At 39.4% G+C, this 16233-nt stretch overlaps 1 protein-coding gene across 1 annotated transcript in view; it reads left to right on the forward strand.

Moving 5' to 3' along the window:
- Nucleotides 1-203: 203 nt before the first annotated feature.
- Nucleotides 204-16233, forward strand: part of C17H8orf34 (chromosome 17 C8orf34 homolog) — a 344433-nt gene continuing 328403 nt past the window's right edge. The window contains exon 1 of the mRNA XM_059995457.2: nucleotides 204-415. Within this exon, the coding sequence (XP_059851440.2) occupies nucleotides 347-415 (69 nt within the window). The 5' untranslated portion in view covers nucleotides 204-346. The remainder of the gene's footprint in view (nucleotides 416-16233) is intronic.

Here is a 16233-nt window from a genome sequence, read left to right on the forward strand (position 1 = left end):
CCTGGAACCTCTGCTCCAGGTGCCCCCGCGCGGGCGCGGCGGAGAGCCGTGGGGCTCGGGGAGGAGGAGAGCGCGATGAATGAGTGCTCCCTTCGCCTCCGAGTTGTCTGAGTTGGCGGCGCCGCGCCCCGGCTTCCGGCTCTCGGCGCCCCACGCGCTCGCGGCTCCAGCGGCTGCAGCCCACGTCCGCGCCGGGAGCCGAGCTCGCCGCGCCGCGCCGCGCCGGGGGAGCCCGGGCTCCTGAGCTCCTGTCCCGGCCCCGGTCCAGGGGAAAGCAGGGGTGTCCCCGGGCAGAGGCGCACGGCCGCGCGGTCTCCCGCACTCTCCGCGGCCCATCGGTCTCTCCATGGCCTCTCATCAGCAATCCCGGATCCAGGCTTACCTGGAGAAGAACAAGATCGGTCCCCTGTTTGAGGTAAGGCGCTGCAGGTGCGGGCGGTCCCGTTTGTCTTTGGGGGGTTCCGGACACCCCGGAGGGAAGGAGGGAGACAGAAGAGATGCGCGGGAGGGACGCCCCTGTGGCCCCAGTTCTCTCTCTCTGTCCGGGCCAGGTGTCCTGGAACGCGGCCGCGCGGGCGGTTCTTCGGTTACTTGGGCGCGGACAGGTAAGCTCTGGAGGGACAAGCCTTATCCTGGCATGGCAAGTTTGAGGTGTCTGACTGTCTTGCACCTTGCAACCACATGCACGGGGCCCGGACAGGCTGAGACAGACGGATGCACACACTCAGCCTTACACACGCTCACTTTCTTCCTGGAATTCACACTGTCTTGCGCGTTTTTCCCCAAACGTAGGCAGTAGTAGAACCCGTAAAAGGTGGAGGAAGTGCTTAGCAATGGGATGGAATAAGGTTACCTGGGAGAAAACTGAACTGGTAGGAAGTAGGCTTCTGTAGGTGCGGGCGTGTGGAATGAAATTGCCAAGCTGAGGCGCTGACATGGGTCTCTGGATGAAAGGAGAATCCTTTGCCTTGCGGCCCCCCTACCTGTGTTAGGGGGAGAGAGGGGGCAGAGAAAGGTTCGGGAAAAGCACACGCGTATTTATGGGAAGGAGACAGCTCTGAGCTGTTTTCTCTCGCCATCAAAGAATTGATGACAAAAATACAGTAGGAGAATGGAAAAGTGGGAGAACAGGAGAAAATGAGAACGGGGGACTGAAACCAGGCACCGGCAAAGCGTCCCTCCGGTTGCCAGGGCGCTGGGTAGCTGCAGAGGCCAGCGGGGAGGGACGCCCACGGTCCCCTCCTTTCCTGTCCAACCGTCCAGCTGGGCACGGACCTGCTGCGAGAGGACGTGGGAGGGTCGAGATCCCCGCCCCCCCGCCAAAAAAAATCCGTTGTGGTCATACTTGGGCGTTTACATGACCGCGGTGTCTTAAGGCTGAAACGAGGCAGGAGGAAAGAGATAGCAGAGGATGGAACACTTCTCCAGGACTGAAGAGAGGAGAATGATAACTGCAGAGAAAATAAGACTGCGAATTAATGTCCCAGCACAAAAAGGGAGCGGACAAGGGTGTGATCATAACGGGTTTCACATAACCAAGATTTGCAAAATCCCTTGTTTTTCTGACCAACTTTTAAGTTAACCATGTACTGTCTTGGGAGATATGACCATTATCTCAACTGAGAATCACTGTTGTATAGTCATAAAGTCCTACAATATATGTCTTGATTCTTGTTTTTGCGAAAAGTGTTAGCAAAGGAAGTGCATATACAAAAGCGGAGTAGAATTGCTGGAGCTACTAGAATTCCTTTCTTTGCCTTTAGTGTAAAGATTAGAGACTATACACTGTATTTAAAGGAGAAATATAATAACCCTCTGTGGCACAGTGTGTTAATTGTATCAAAAGAAACATAAAATAAATACATTTAGAGGGTTTCTTCTCTAGAATATAAGTACATTTTCCTAGGGAGAATAAATGAATTGTTTTTAATAGATGCTATTCTCATTTGCTGACTTTTATAATTCCCAAGATTCTCTCCAAGTGACAGTAATAGAGTTTGGAATGTATGTAAACTTTCTATATACATAATTAGGAAATAAATCCAACTTGGTTTTAAATGCTCACTTTTTCAGTTCCACTGCTGAATCTTAAGGGATGGCAGAATTGTTTCATAAAATCATTAGACCTCCTCACTAAAAAACAAACAAGGACAAAAGTATATGCTTTGTATTTTATTCATTTTTTTGGTAACATATTACATACATGCCCATTAGCTTGGATTGCAGTGATGAGTAGTTAATTTTTAAGGGTTGATGTGCACTTTAAATAATTAAAGGGAGAAAATGGATAAGTTCTCTTCTACTGAAATCACGTCCTTATGCAACAGTTTTGATCATGAGAGAACTTCGTTTTGAGAGCAGAATTACATGTACTTTACAAAACTGGAAAGTCTCCTCATACTTGAAAACCAGTGGAACTAGTGTAAAATGGACATATTGATCTATCATTCTCCTCAAAGCTCCCAGGCCTTTGGTTAATAGTTCTCATAAAAATTGCTTCAAGAGATCAGAAGAGGAGCCTAGGAACCTGAATTTAGTAAGAAGTAGCACAAATGATGGTCACATATTTAATTCCTGGGCTACATTGTAAGAAACAGTGACACAAGCTAAAATCTCCATTTACCAGTTACAAATTGAAATAGGTGGTACCAAGTTTTATTATCTGTGCTTTGTGGTGATTTTTTGTCACTGTGGTGATTTTATGTCACTAATGCCAGTGCTGAGGCACTGGCATTAGTGACATAGCTTTACTTTAGTTTTGAAAATATATAAGATCTGACAATATGTTCCCTTTACAGATTTTGTTAGCTAGGTCTGTTTTAAGAAAACTCACTGAAGCGAGGCACTTTAAAGAGAGCACATGAATGTTATTTAAAACAGTAGCAAAGGGCTTCCCTGGTGGCGCAGTGGTTGAGAGTCCGCCTGCCGATGCAGGGGACATGGGTTCGTGCCCCGGCCCAAACAGTAGCAAAGGTAACATATACTGGTATTGAGGATACTTACATCTCATTTTTTCTTAAACCTGTACAGTTTACTTAGTTTAGTTTATTTCTTACTTAGTTTATTTATTTCTAACATTTTATCATTTGAGAAGCTTATCAAAGTGCTGCACACAATATGGTGTTTCAAAAACTACTTTAGAGTGAAATTAGTCTTGTTTCCAGGTGATTTAGAAGTATACATTTACACTACCTTTAACTATGTTTGAAGATATTTTGAGGCATTACAAAACCATGCCTAGAAATCGTTGCATTAGAGTCTTGGGTAATGATATTTTAATTAAATAGTATGAAGCTATAAGGTGAAAATGGCAATAATGACTTAGATTCCACAAACTCTTTGAAATGTTTGTAAGATATAATACTTTTAGTGCTCTCATTGGCTTGCTCAGGGCAGGCAAGTAGTTAGCAGTCTGGCATCAATCTATAACGAATGCTTGATGTTGCTACAATAAGTTAGAACTATAATCTTAATATAGATTTCACACATAGCTCCTCACTTAACTGGCAAGATGTGAAATGGTTTGGCTGCCACCAAAGTAGAATATTTTTGCAACATACGTAGGTAAGATACATGGGGCAAACGTAAGACTGATCTCAAAGCCTAGGGCTAGGCACCTAACAGTCAAACAACTTGGTGATCAGAAATTCTGTTGCTTATTAGGATCAAGCCATCTACTTTCTTTATATTGTAAGCAGTTTAACTTAATTCTCAAGAGGTTATATGATGTGAAACGTTGCAATAAATTCATTATTTTTAATACCAAGAAGTATACAATTTTCAGTTTCTCTCATCTTGTTAAATAGGATAATTATTTGAAAATTATGGGTTGGAATGGTGCTCAGGGCGGCCATATGTCTTGGTTCCGGCCTAGTCACACTCACAAGAGTGGGAAATCCTGCACCATATGATATCACTTATATGTGGAATCTAAAAATTGATACAAATGAACTTATTTACAAAACAGAAACAGACCCACAGACATAGAAAACAAATTTATGGTTACCAAAGGGGAAAGGGGGAGAGGGAGGAATAAGTTAGGAGTTTGGGATTAACAGATACACACCACTATATAGAAAATAGATAAACAACAAGTTATACCACAGGGAACTATACTTAATATCTTATAATAACCCATAATGGAAAAGAATCTGAAAAAGATTATATCTTGATAAATATATATGAATCACTTTGCTGTATACCTGAAACTAATACAACATTATAAATCAACTATACTACAATTTTTAAAAAGCAGAATAATGCGGTCTTCATACAATCTCCATGGAATTTTTAAATCTCTGTCTATTGAAGATGTGGCAAACTAAGTTCACTGCATTTTCCCAAATGTGGTCTGACCCACTCCAAGTAGAATGGAATCACTCTACAACCTTCTGTGTTTAATACCTCTACTCACATAGTCTAAATTTGTGTTAACTGATTTGGCATATATGTTATGAGGTGGACTCATCAACTGGTCAACCGTAGCAACCAGATTTGTGTTCTAAATGATATTCCCCATTAAGTGGAACCAGGTATCCTTGGAGAAATGGTTAATTAACGGCTTGGCACTGGGAAATACAAGATGAACCTGGAACATCTTATTACGCTAAAAAGTAAGGAAGTGGTCAAAGAATGATAGGAACATGTCCAAAGGACGTAGAAGCCAGCTTGAAGAGGCTCCTATTAACTAAATCTGGGACAATTTAAGAAGCAAAATAAAGAATGATAGTAACATTATCTTACTGTATAAAATAGGAATATTTTATTCCACACATTCATGGGATACATGAATGTGTTCAATTTATGGGGAGAAGAGAAAGCTTTACCTTATCATAAGTACAATGCCAATTAATAAAACTGGAAGGGATGATGGAATTAGAAAATCACTACTTGGCAACCATCTTAGTAATAATTCGGGCAAGAAACATTAATCAATGCTAAAACTAATGGGTGAAAGTTGGATGAGGAATGAGATGTTACATAATCTCTAGTATCTTTCCACAAAATAGACGTTAATTATAAAAGGGAAAAAAGTAACTCTGTAGTGAAGAAACCTGGCAGACGCTACTTTACTCAAGTGTTGTGCCCCCTCTTAGGATGCATTTAAAACAACATGGCATCGCTTCTGTAATATTCCTGCCCATCATGCATGACTTGAATTGAATAATGGGAAAATATCTGATAAGCTTGATGGGGAAATTCTGCTTATCTGGAGTCTTAAAAAATGTTAAGATCATGAAAGTCAAGGGAGGTCTCAGACTGAAGAGACGTGACAAGTAAGTGCAAAATATGTTTCTAGAGTTGATAATTTTGCTATGAAGGACATTTTTGGAAAAGTTAGCGAAACTTGAATGGGGTCTCTAGGTGAAGGGTATATGGAGTCCTTTGTGTTGTTCACATACTTTTTCTGTAAGTTTAAAATTATTTCAAAATTTTTAAAAATATTAAAAATAGAAAAGGACATCTAGGAAATGAGCATTTACAAAATAATTCATCCATTGGGTTTCTTTAAACATTAAATTATGTGAGTGTAGTTAAGAATTGTTATCAATGATTTATACATGGCAACCAATGAATAATAAACTAAAATTCTGAGTAAAGAAAATTTATAATTCTGGTTAATTAAGCATATGCATTTTCCTCTACTCCCTCTCAAAATTTTATTGAAATATCAGCAAAAATATTAAAAAAATAAATGCATAAGAGTGCTGGAACACAAGAAAGGGTGCTGAGGCGGAGATACTGTTTCTGTTTGTTTATGAGTGGTGGCATCTCCTTTGCACCTACATATGATCGAGTGTCATAGAGTCAATGATATGTAGTGAAAATGTTTGCAATTTCCTGGAAGGTACCTAAAATACATGGACTCAGCTGGGACATCTCATATGCCTGTCCTCCTTCCTGCTGTCTGGAATACCTCTTTGTAATACCTCCCTCCTACCTTTCTTTACTTCTTCCACATCCCCAGGCAACCACTGATCTCCTTTTTGTCACTAAGGTTGTTTTTCCATTTCTAGAGTTTTGTATAAATAGAATCATACTCTATGCTCCTTTTTTGGGGGAAGGTGTATATCATTTTGTACTTGACATCATTATTTTGCAATTCGCCCATGTTGCATCCTGTATCAGTAGTTTACTTCTTTTTATTGCTGAATTAGTATTTTGTATGGATTTATACTTTTGTTTCTCTTGGGGACCTGGAATAGGTTGGATGGATCATATAGTAGGTGTATGTTTAACTTTTTAAGACATTAGCCACTAGTTTTGAAGCTTGTACAGTTTTACGTTCCTACCAACTGTGTGTGAGAGTTTCAGTTCACTATTCTCACCCAAACTTGATATCATCTGTCTTTTTAATAACAGCCATTCTAACTGGCTTGTGTGGTATCTCATTGTGGTTTTAATTTGATTTTACATTGTTGCCTCACTCTTACCCCCGATCTGAGGCCAATGTCAGTGGAGACCATGTAGGGAGGCTGGCCTCCTCCCACTCCTGACAGTAATAAGGCATTCCTCTCCCTCCCCATTGGGGTTGTGTCAGAAGAGGCCTAGAGAAGACTCAGGACTTGTGGTCCAGTGGTAACAAGGCCACCCCTGCCATGAAATCCGTGCCAAGACACATCGAAATTAAATTTCTGGGGAAGAAAGACAAGAAAAATCTTGAAAGCAGCCAGAGAAACGCAACATTCTACCTATAGAGGAAAAAGCAATTAGAATGACACCAGATTTCTCATCAGCCCATGGAGGTCCAAGGGAAGTGGCACAATATTTTTCAAGTGCTGAAAAAAAAGAACCTAGGATTCCATTAGAGAAAATATCCTTCACAAATGAAAGGGGAATCAAGAGAATTTGTCACCAGCAGGCCTTCCCTAAAAGTATGGCTAAAGGAAGTTCTCTAAACAGAAAGGAAATGATGAAAGAATAAGGAAGTTTAGAACATCAGGAAGGAAGAAAGAACATGGAGAGTGCAAAAATATGAGTAAATATAATATGTTTTCCTTCTCCTCTTGAATTTTCTAAATTATGTCATGATTGAAGCACAATTATAACAATGTCAGGTGAGGTTCTAAAAGTATGTAGAGGAAGTACTTAAGAAAATTGTATTATAATCAAGGAAGGGTTAAGAGGTGCAAAGAAGGTAAGGTTTCTCTACTTCACTTGAACTGATAAAATGACAATACCTGTTGACTAATTGTATATGTATAATGTAATACCTAGAGCAAGCACTAAAAAACTATAAAAAAGATGCCCTCAAAAACGGTAGATAAATAAAAATGGAATTTAAAAAAATGTTCAAGTAACCTCCAGGAATAGGAAAAAGAAAAAAATAAAGCAGAGAGAACAAACAGAAAAAAAATAAATAACATGACAGACTTTAGCCCTAATATGTCGCTAATTCAATTAAATGCAATGGTCTAAGTATACCAGTTAAAAGAGATTGTCAGAGTGGATTAAAAAACATGACCCGACTAAGAAACTCACTTCAAATACAAAGATACAGGCAGGATAAAAGTAAAAGAATGGAAAAAATATTATGCAAACATCAAAGGAAAGCAGGAGTGGCTATGTAAATGTCAGATAAAGTAGACTTTAGAGGATAGAAAATTATCAGAGACAGGAATTGTCATTTTGTAATAATAGAAGGGTCAACCCACCAAGAAAAAGAGCAATCCTGAGTGTGTATGCACTGAGCAGCAGAGCTGCAGACTGTGTGAAGCAGAAACTGATAGAACTAAGAAGAGAAATAGACAAATCTGTAATTATAGTTCAAGACTTCAAAACCCCTCTCTTGACAATTGAGAGAACAACTAGGCAGAAATTCAGAAACACCATAGAAGAACTCAACAGCACATCAGACAACAGGGTCTAGTTGACATTTGTAGACCACTCCATGCAACAGTATCAGAATGCACATTCCTTTCAAGTGGCATGGAATGCATACAGAGATAGACCATTCCCTGAACCACGAAACAATCCTCAATAGAAAACATACAAGGTGTTTTCTCCATCACAGTGGGATGAAACTAGAAATCAGTAATAGAAGGAACACAGGAAGATTCCCAAAACACTGGGAAACGGTGCGACACGCTTCTACATAATCTACTTGTCAAAGAAGAAATCGCAAGGAAATAAAAACCCATCTAACAATGAAAAGGAAGGTATGTCAAAATTTATGAGACACAGCTCAAGCAGTGCGGAGAGGGAATTTTAGAGCACTAAAATGCATAGGTTAAAAAAGTGGACTGGGACTTCCCTGGTGATCCAGTAGTTAAGTCTCTGTGCTTCCAATGCAGGAGACACAGGTTCGATCCCTGGTCGGGGAAATAAGACGCCACATGCCGTGCAGTCAAAAAAAAAAAACTTAAAAACGTGGACTGATGTGTGTGACTGGTCTGAATAGGGCCTCTGCTTTCTATACCATTTTTGTGTGCACTCCCAGTACTACAGGACAGTCTATCCAGAGGGAGAGAGGACCGTTCCACAGTGAAGGATGTGTGTGCATCAGTAATCTGCAGACAATAGGTGTCAGTTCATATATTATGTCATGTCTTGTATCTAGAAGTAGATATTAATTTTTTATTTATTTATTTATTTAGGCTGCATTGGGTCTTCTCCACTGCGCATGTTTCTCCAGTTGCGGTGAGGGCGGGCTACTCTTTGTTGCAGTGGGAGGGCTTCTCAGTGTGGCGGCTTCTCTTACTGTAGAGCACGGGCTCTAGGCCCACAGGCTTCAGTATTTGTGGCTCGCGGGCTCTAGAGCGCAGGCTCAGTAGTTGTGACACACGGGCTTAGTTGCACCGAGGCATGTGGGATCCTCCCGGACCAGGGCTTGAACCTGTGTCCCCTGCATTGGCAGGCGGATTCTTAACCACTGAACCACCAGGGAAGTCCCCAGCATTACTTTAGCTGTCAATCCCAAACCCAGTCCATTCCTGGTGGCAAGAATCAGACTGTCTATTATTTATTTATTTATTTATGGCTACGTTGGGTCTTCGTTGCTGCACGTGGGCTTTCTCTAGTTGCAGGGAGCCGGGGCTTCTCTTTGTTGCAGTGCGCCGGCTTCCATTGCAGTGGCTTCTCTTGTTGCAGAGCACGGGCTCTAGGTGCGTGGGCTTCCAGGCTTCCGTAGTTGTGGCTCGTGGGTTCTAGAGTGCAGATGCAGTAGTTGTGGCACACCGGCTTATTTGCTCCGCGGCATGTGGGATCTTCCTGGACCAGGGCTCAAACCCGTGTCCCCCAAATTGGCAGGTGGATTCTTAACCACTGTGCCACCAGGGAAGCCCCTGACCATTTTTTGATTGGATTGTTTGTTTTTTAGTATTGAGCTGCATAAGCTGTTTATATATATTGGAGACTAATCCTTTGTCCGTTGATTCATTTGCAAATATTTTCTCCCAGTCTGAGGGTTGTCTTTTCATCTTGTTTATAGTTTCCTTTGCTTTGCAAAAGCTTTTAAGTTTCATTAGGTCCCATTTGTTTATTTTTGTTTTTGTTTCCATTACTCTAGGAGGTGGATCAAAAAAGATCTTGCTGTGATTTATGTCAAAGAGTGTTCTTCCTATGTTTTCCTCTAAGAGTTTTATAGTGTCCAGTCTTACATTTAGGTCTCTAATCCACTTTGAGTTTATTTTTCGTGAATGATGTTAGGGATTGTTCTAATTTCATTCTTTTACATGTAGCTGTCCAGTTTTCCCAGCACCACTTATTGAAGAGGCTGTCTTTTCTCCATTGTATATTCTTGCCTCCTTTATCAAAAATAAGGTGACCATATGTGCATGGGTTTATCTCTGGGCTTTCTATCCTGTTCCATTGATCTATATTTCTGTTTTTGTGCCAGTACCATACTGTCTTGATTACTGTAGCTTTGTAGTATAATCTGAAATCTGGGAGCCTGATTTGTCCAGCTCCGTTTTTCTTTCTCAAGATTGCTTTGGCTATTCGGGGTCTTTTGTGTTTCCATACAAACTGTGAAATTTTTTGTTCTAGTTCTGTGAAAAATGCCATTAGTGGTTTGATAGGGATTGCATTGAATCTGTAGATTGCTTTAGGTAGTATAGTCATTTTCACAATGTTGATTCTTCCAATCCAAGAACATGTTATATCTCTCCATCTGTTTGTATCATCTTTAATTTCTTTCATCATTGTCTTATAGTTTTCTGCATACAGGTCTTTTGTCTCCTTAAGTAGGTTTATTCCTAGGTATTTTATTCTTTTTGTTGCAATGGTAAATGGGAGTGTTTCCTTAATTTCTCTTTCAGATTTTTCATCATTAGTGTATAGGAATGCAAGAGATTTCTGTGCATTAATTTTGTATCCTGCTACTTTACCAAATTCATTGATTAGCTCTAGTAGTTTTCTGGTGGCATTTTTAGGAGTCTCTATGTATAATATCATGTAATCTGCAAACAGTGACAGTTTTACTTCTTCTTTTCCAATTTGTATTCCTTTTATTTCTTTTTCTTCTCTGATTTCCATGGCCAGGACTTCCAAAACTATGTTGAATAATAGTGGTGAGAGTGGACATCCTTGTCTTCTTCCTGATCTTAGAGGAAATGCTTTCAGCTTTTCAACATTGAGAATGATATTTGCTGTGGGTTTGTCATATATGGCCTTTATTATGTTGAGGTAGGTTCCATCTATGCCCACTTTCTGGAGAGTTTTTATCATAAATTGGTGTTGAATTTTGTGAAAAGCTTCTTTTGCATCTAATCAGATGATCATATTGTTTTTATTCTTCAATTTCTTAATATGGTGTATCACATTGATTGGTTTGTGTATATTGAAGAATCCTTGCATCCCTGGGATAAGTCCCACTTGATCATGGTGTATGATCCTTTTAATGTGTTGTTGGATTCTGTTTGCTAGTATTTTGTTGAGGATTTTTGCATCTATATTCATCAGTGATAATGGTCTGTAACTTTCTTTTTTTGTGACATCTTTGCCTGGTTTTGGTATCAGGGTGGTAGTGGCCTCGTAGAATGAGTTTGGGAGTGTTCCTTCCTCTGCAGTTTTTTGGAAGAGTTTGAGAAGGATGGATGTTAGCTCTTCTCTAAATGTTTGATAGAATTCACCTGTGAAACCATCTGGTCCTGGACTTCTGTTTGTTGGAAGATTATTTTTTATTTTTATTTTTATTTGTGGTACGCAGGGCTCTCACTGTTCTGGCTTCTCCCATTGTGGAGCACAGGCTCCAGACGTGCAGGCTCCGTGGCCATGGCTTACGGGCCCAGCTGCTCTGCGGCACGTGGGATCTTCCCAGTCCGGGGCATGAACCCATGTCCCCTGCATTGGCAGGCGGACTCTCAACCACTGTGCCACCAGGGAAGCCCTGTTGGAAGATTTTTAATCACAGTTTCAATTTCATTACTTGTGATTGGTCTGTTCATATTTTCTATTTCTTCCTGGTTCAGTCTTGGAAGGTTACACCTTTCTAAGAATTTGTCCATTTCTTCCAGGTTGTCCATTTTATTGGCATAGTGTTGCCTATAGTAGTCTCCTAGGATGCTTTGTATTTCTGCAGTGTCTGTTGTAACTTATCCTTTTTCATTTCTAATTTTATTGATTTGAGTCCTCTCCCTCTTTTTCTTGATGAGTCTGGCTAATGGTTTATCAATTTTGTTTATCTTCTCAAAGAAATAGCTTTTAGTTTTATTAATCTTTGCTATCATTTTCTTTGTTTCTATTTCATTTATTTCTGCTCTGATCTTTATGATTTCTTTCCTTCTACTAACTTTGGGTTTTGTTTGTTCTTCTTTCTCTAGTTCCTTTAGGTGTAAGGTTAGATTGTTTATTTGAGATTTTTCTTGTTTCTTGAGGTAGGATTGTATTGCTATAAACTTCCCTCTTAGAACTGCTTTTGCTGCATCCCATAGGTTTTGGATTGTCGTGTTTTCATTGTCATTTGTCTCTAGGTATATTTTGATTTCTTCTTTGATTTCTTCAGTGATCTCTTGGTTATTTAGTAACATATTGTTTAGCCTCCATATTTTTGTGTTTTTTACATTTTTTTCCCTGTAATTGATTTCTAATCTCATAGCATTGTGGTCAGAAAAGATGCTTGATATGATTTCAGTTTTCCTAAATTTACTGAGGCTTGATTTGTGACCAAAGATGTGATCTATCCTGGAGAATTTCTGTTTGCACTTGAGAAGAAAGTGTAATCTGCTGTTTTTGGATGGAATATCCTATAAATATCAATTAAATCTATCTGGTCTATAGTGTTTTTTAAAGCTTGTGTTTCCTTATTAATTTTCTGTTTAGATGATCTGTCCTTTTGTGTAAGTGAGGTGTTAAAGTCCCCTGCTATTACTGTGTTACTGTTGATTTCCTCTTTTATAAGTGTTAGCAGTTGCCTTGTGTATTGAGGTGCTCCTATGTTGGGTGCCTATATATTGATAATTGTTATATCTTCTTCTTGTACTGATCCTTTGATCATTATGTAGTGTCCTTCCTTGTCTCTTGTACCATTCTTTATTTTATAGTCTATTTTATCTGACATGAGTATTGCTACTCCAGCTTTCTTTTGATTTCCATTTGCATGGAATATATTTTTCCATCCCCTCACTTCCAGTCTGTACGTGTCCCTAGGTCTGAAGTGGGTCTCTTGTAGACAGCATATATATGGGTCATGTTTTTGTATCCATTCAGCGAGCCTGTGTCTTTTGGTTGGAGCATTTAATCCATTCACATTTAAGGTAATTATTGATATGTATGTTCCTATTACCATTTTCTTAATTGTTTTGGGTTTGTTTTTGTAGGTCCTTTTCTTCTCTTGTGTTTCCTACTTAGAGAAGTTCCTCTAGCATTTGTTGTAGAGCTGGTTTGGTGGTGCTGAATTCTCTTAGCTTTTGCTTGTCTGTAAAGCTTTTGATTTCTCTGTTGAATCTGAATCAGATCCATGCTGGGTAGTGTAATATTGGTTGTAGGTTCTTCCCTGTCATCACTTTAAATATATCATGCCACTCCCTTCTGACTTATAGAGTTTCTGCCGAGAAATCAGCTGTTAACCTTACGGGAGTTCCCTTGTATGTTATTGTTGTTTTTCCCTTGTTGCTTTCAGTAGTTTTTCTTTGTCTTTAATTTTCGTCAATTTGATTACTATGTGTTTTGGTGTGTTTGTCCTTGGTTTTATCCTGCCTGGGACTCTGCGTGCTTCCTGGACTTGGATGGCTATTTCCTTTCCCATGTTAGGGAAGTTTTCGACTATAATCCCTTCAACTATTCTCTCGGATTCTTTCTCTCTCTCTTCTCCTTCTGGGACCCCTATGATGCGAATGTTGTTGCATTTAATGTTGTTCCAGAGGTCTCTTAGGCTGTTTTCATTTCTTTTCATTCTTTTTTCTTTATTCTGTTCCATGGCAGTGAATTCCACCATTTTGTCTTCCAGGTCACTTATCCGTTCTTCTGCCTCAGTTATTCTGCTATTGATTCCTTCTAGTGTAGTTTTTTTTTGTTTTTTGTTTTTTGTTTTGCGGTGTGCGGGCCTCTCACTGCTGTGGCCTCTCCCGTTGCAGAGCACAGGCTCTGGACACGCAGACTCAGTGGCCATGGCTCACGGGCCCAGCTGTTCCACGGCATTTGGGATCTGCCCAGACCAGGGCACGAACCTGTGTCTCCTGCATCGGCAGGCGGACTCCCAACCACTGCGCCACCAGGGAAGCCTGATTTCTTCTAGTGTAGTTTTCATTTCAGTTATTGTATTGTTTATCTCTGTTTGTTTGTTCTTTAATTCTTCTAGGTCTTTGTTGAACATTTCTTGCATCTTCTCGATTTTTGCCTCCATTCTTTTCCCAGGGTTCTAGATCATCTTCACTATCATTATTCTGAAATCTTTTTCTGGAAGATTGCCTATCTCCACTTCATTTAGTTGTTTTTCTGGGGTTTTATCTTGTTCCCTCATCTGGTACATAGACGTCTGCCTTTTCATCTTGTCTATCTTTCTGTGAATGTGGTTTTTGTTCCACAGGCTGCAGGATTGTAGTTCTTCTTGCTTCTGCTGTCTGCCCTCTGGTGGATGAGACTCTCCAAGTTCATCTATTTTCTTTCCTTCCATTGCTTCCATGGCTTGGACCTTCCCTTCATTTCTCTTTGCAGCATTATCTGATTCTCTCCACATGTCACTGGTTCCTGTTTAAACAAAGAAACACATATTAAAAATCCAAAAAAAAAAAAAAACTGACCAGTGTAGGCCACTTTCTAGAAACTAAGAAAAAGCAAATTACTGTCTTAGATACAGCTGTGCCAGGGTACCTTCTGATCCTCATGGGTACATATGTCTACACCTCACCCTTTGTCTTGTTGTATATTAATCCGAGGCTCTATGGTTAGAGAAAATACCTTCAGGGCCTTTGAGATTTTAAAATATGGTCCAATATGCCTTTAAATTTACTTGATAAATTTAAAAAATATTAGCTGCATTTTTCCCTGACAGGAACAAGATGTACTTGAAAGAGAAATTGAGTTTCAGTTCAGAAAAATAAGTTGTAGAGAATGAAAGAAACATGAAGAGAAATCTAGCATTTAATTATGTTTAATTGTCACTGTGGAAATTTCTGTTTACAGTATTGGCATTTAAAAAAGATATTTTCAGAAGTGACATTTTGATTAGGATAATCTTCTGCTTCCAACATAGTGTGTTTTTATCTTTATTTGGCTCCGTGGCTGTCAAGGCAGCAAAACTGTTAATAAGCTTTTTTAGATTGGATGAATGCAGGTCCCAGATGTCTTGGTTCTAACTGGGGCTTGTTGTATGCATTGCTATTTCATTGACATAAAAAACCACTTTATGCCACACTAACTGAATTTAGTTGTACAACTTGGTGGATAGATATACTTAAGACATTGGTGAGCTCAGCAAATATTTTATATGTGTGACAATTTGGAAGGAAACTCAGGACTGAAACCCAGGCTCAGAAGAATTCAATTCAAAGCAATCAAAATTTACAACACATGCACTTGCTTCAGCAGATGTTTTTGGGAAAAATCTTTGACTCCTTTTTGAATGTCAAATTATGCCTTGAGGCTAAATTCCACCTGAGGGTCAATATTAATAAATTAGGTCAAAAGTGTAAGCAAAAAGATGGAAGCTAGTAAGATAAGTTATCCTAGCGAAAAGAAGGCTTTGAGGTGATGGAATTACAGTTAAGAATGGTAGAAGAAACTATCATGAACTAAAGTATGAAGGATTTCAGTTATTTAGTACAAGTATAGGTTAATGAAAGAATACTTCAGCATTTTTTCAGCATAATAAGAAATGCAACAAAAAGCTTGACTACCTTGGCTAGTTTAATTGTCACATTATCTGAAGGAGGAAGATTAGGCTATGATTCTCTCCAAAGGAAAAACAATAAACTTCATGAATCTGTATTCAAAAGTCCCGCTCTAAGTTTCAATCTTCCAGAGGGCCTTTGTGGGTTAACTAACCAGGCTCTAATTAACCCACCAAATCCCTGCATTTCATGTGTAGTCAGTACTGTATTATGTTGTTTTATGCTTTTAACAACGCTATTGTTTTATCATGCCTGTTTCCCATGTGAAGAATCTTAGCTCTCTAGAGTTGACATAACTTTCCCCAAATATACAGAGCATAAGTGGGGGAGATGACGTGAACCTGGGATATGTCTGAGTCCAAAGCTTAGACTTTTACATTTTTTTTATTTTTAGAATATTTTCAGCTTTTTTGAGATATAACTGACATATAATACTGTGTAAGTTTAAGGTACACAAAGTGTTGGTTTTCCCTTCTGGTAGCCACCATTCTACTCTCTGTTTCTATGAGTTTGGCTTTTTTAGACTCCACATATAAGTGATGTCATACAGTATTTGTCTTTCTCTGACTTATTTCACTTAGCATCATGCCTTCAGGGTGCATCCACGTTGTTGCAAATGGCATGATTTCCTTTTCTCATGGCTGAATAATGTCCTTGTGTGTGTGTCTATGTGTGTGTATGTGTGTGTACGTGTGTGTGTACACCGCATCTTCTTTATCCATTCATCCATTGACAGATATTTAGGTTGTTTCCATATCTCGGCTATTGTGAATGATGCTGCAGTGAACAGGGGAGTGCAGATATCTCTTTGAGATCCTGTTTTCATTTCTTTGGGATATATACTCAGAAGTGGGATTACTGGATTGTATGGTAGTTCTACTTTTAATATTTTGAGGAATGTCCATACTGTTTCCATACTGGCTGTACCAGTTTACATTCCCACCGACAGTGTACAAGCGTTCCC

The sequence above is a fragment of the Delphinus delphis genome, chromosome 17 (assembly GCF_949987515.2).
Source record: "Delphinus delphis chromosome 17, mDelDel1.2, whole genome shotgun sequence".
Classification (NCBI taxonomy): domain Eukaryota; kingdom Metazoa; phylum Chordata; class Mammalia; order Artiodactyla; family Delphinidae; genus Delphinus; species Delphinus delphis.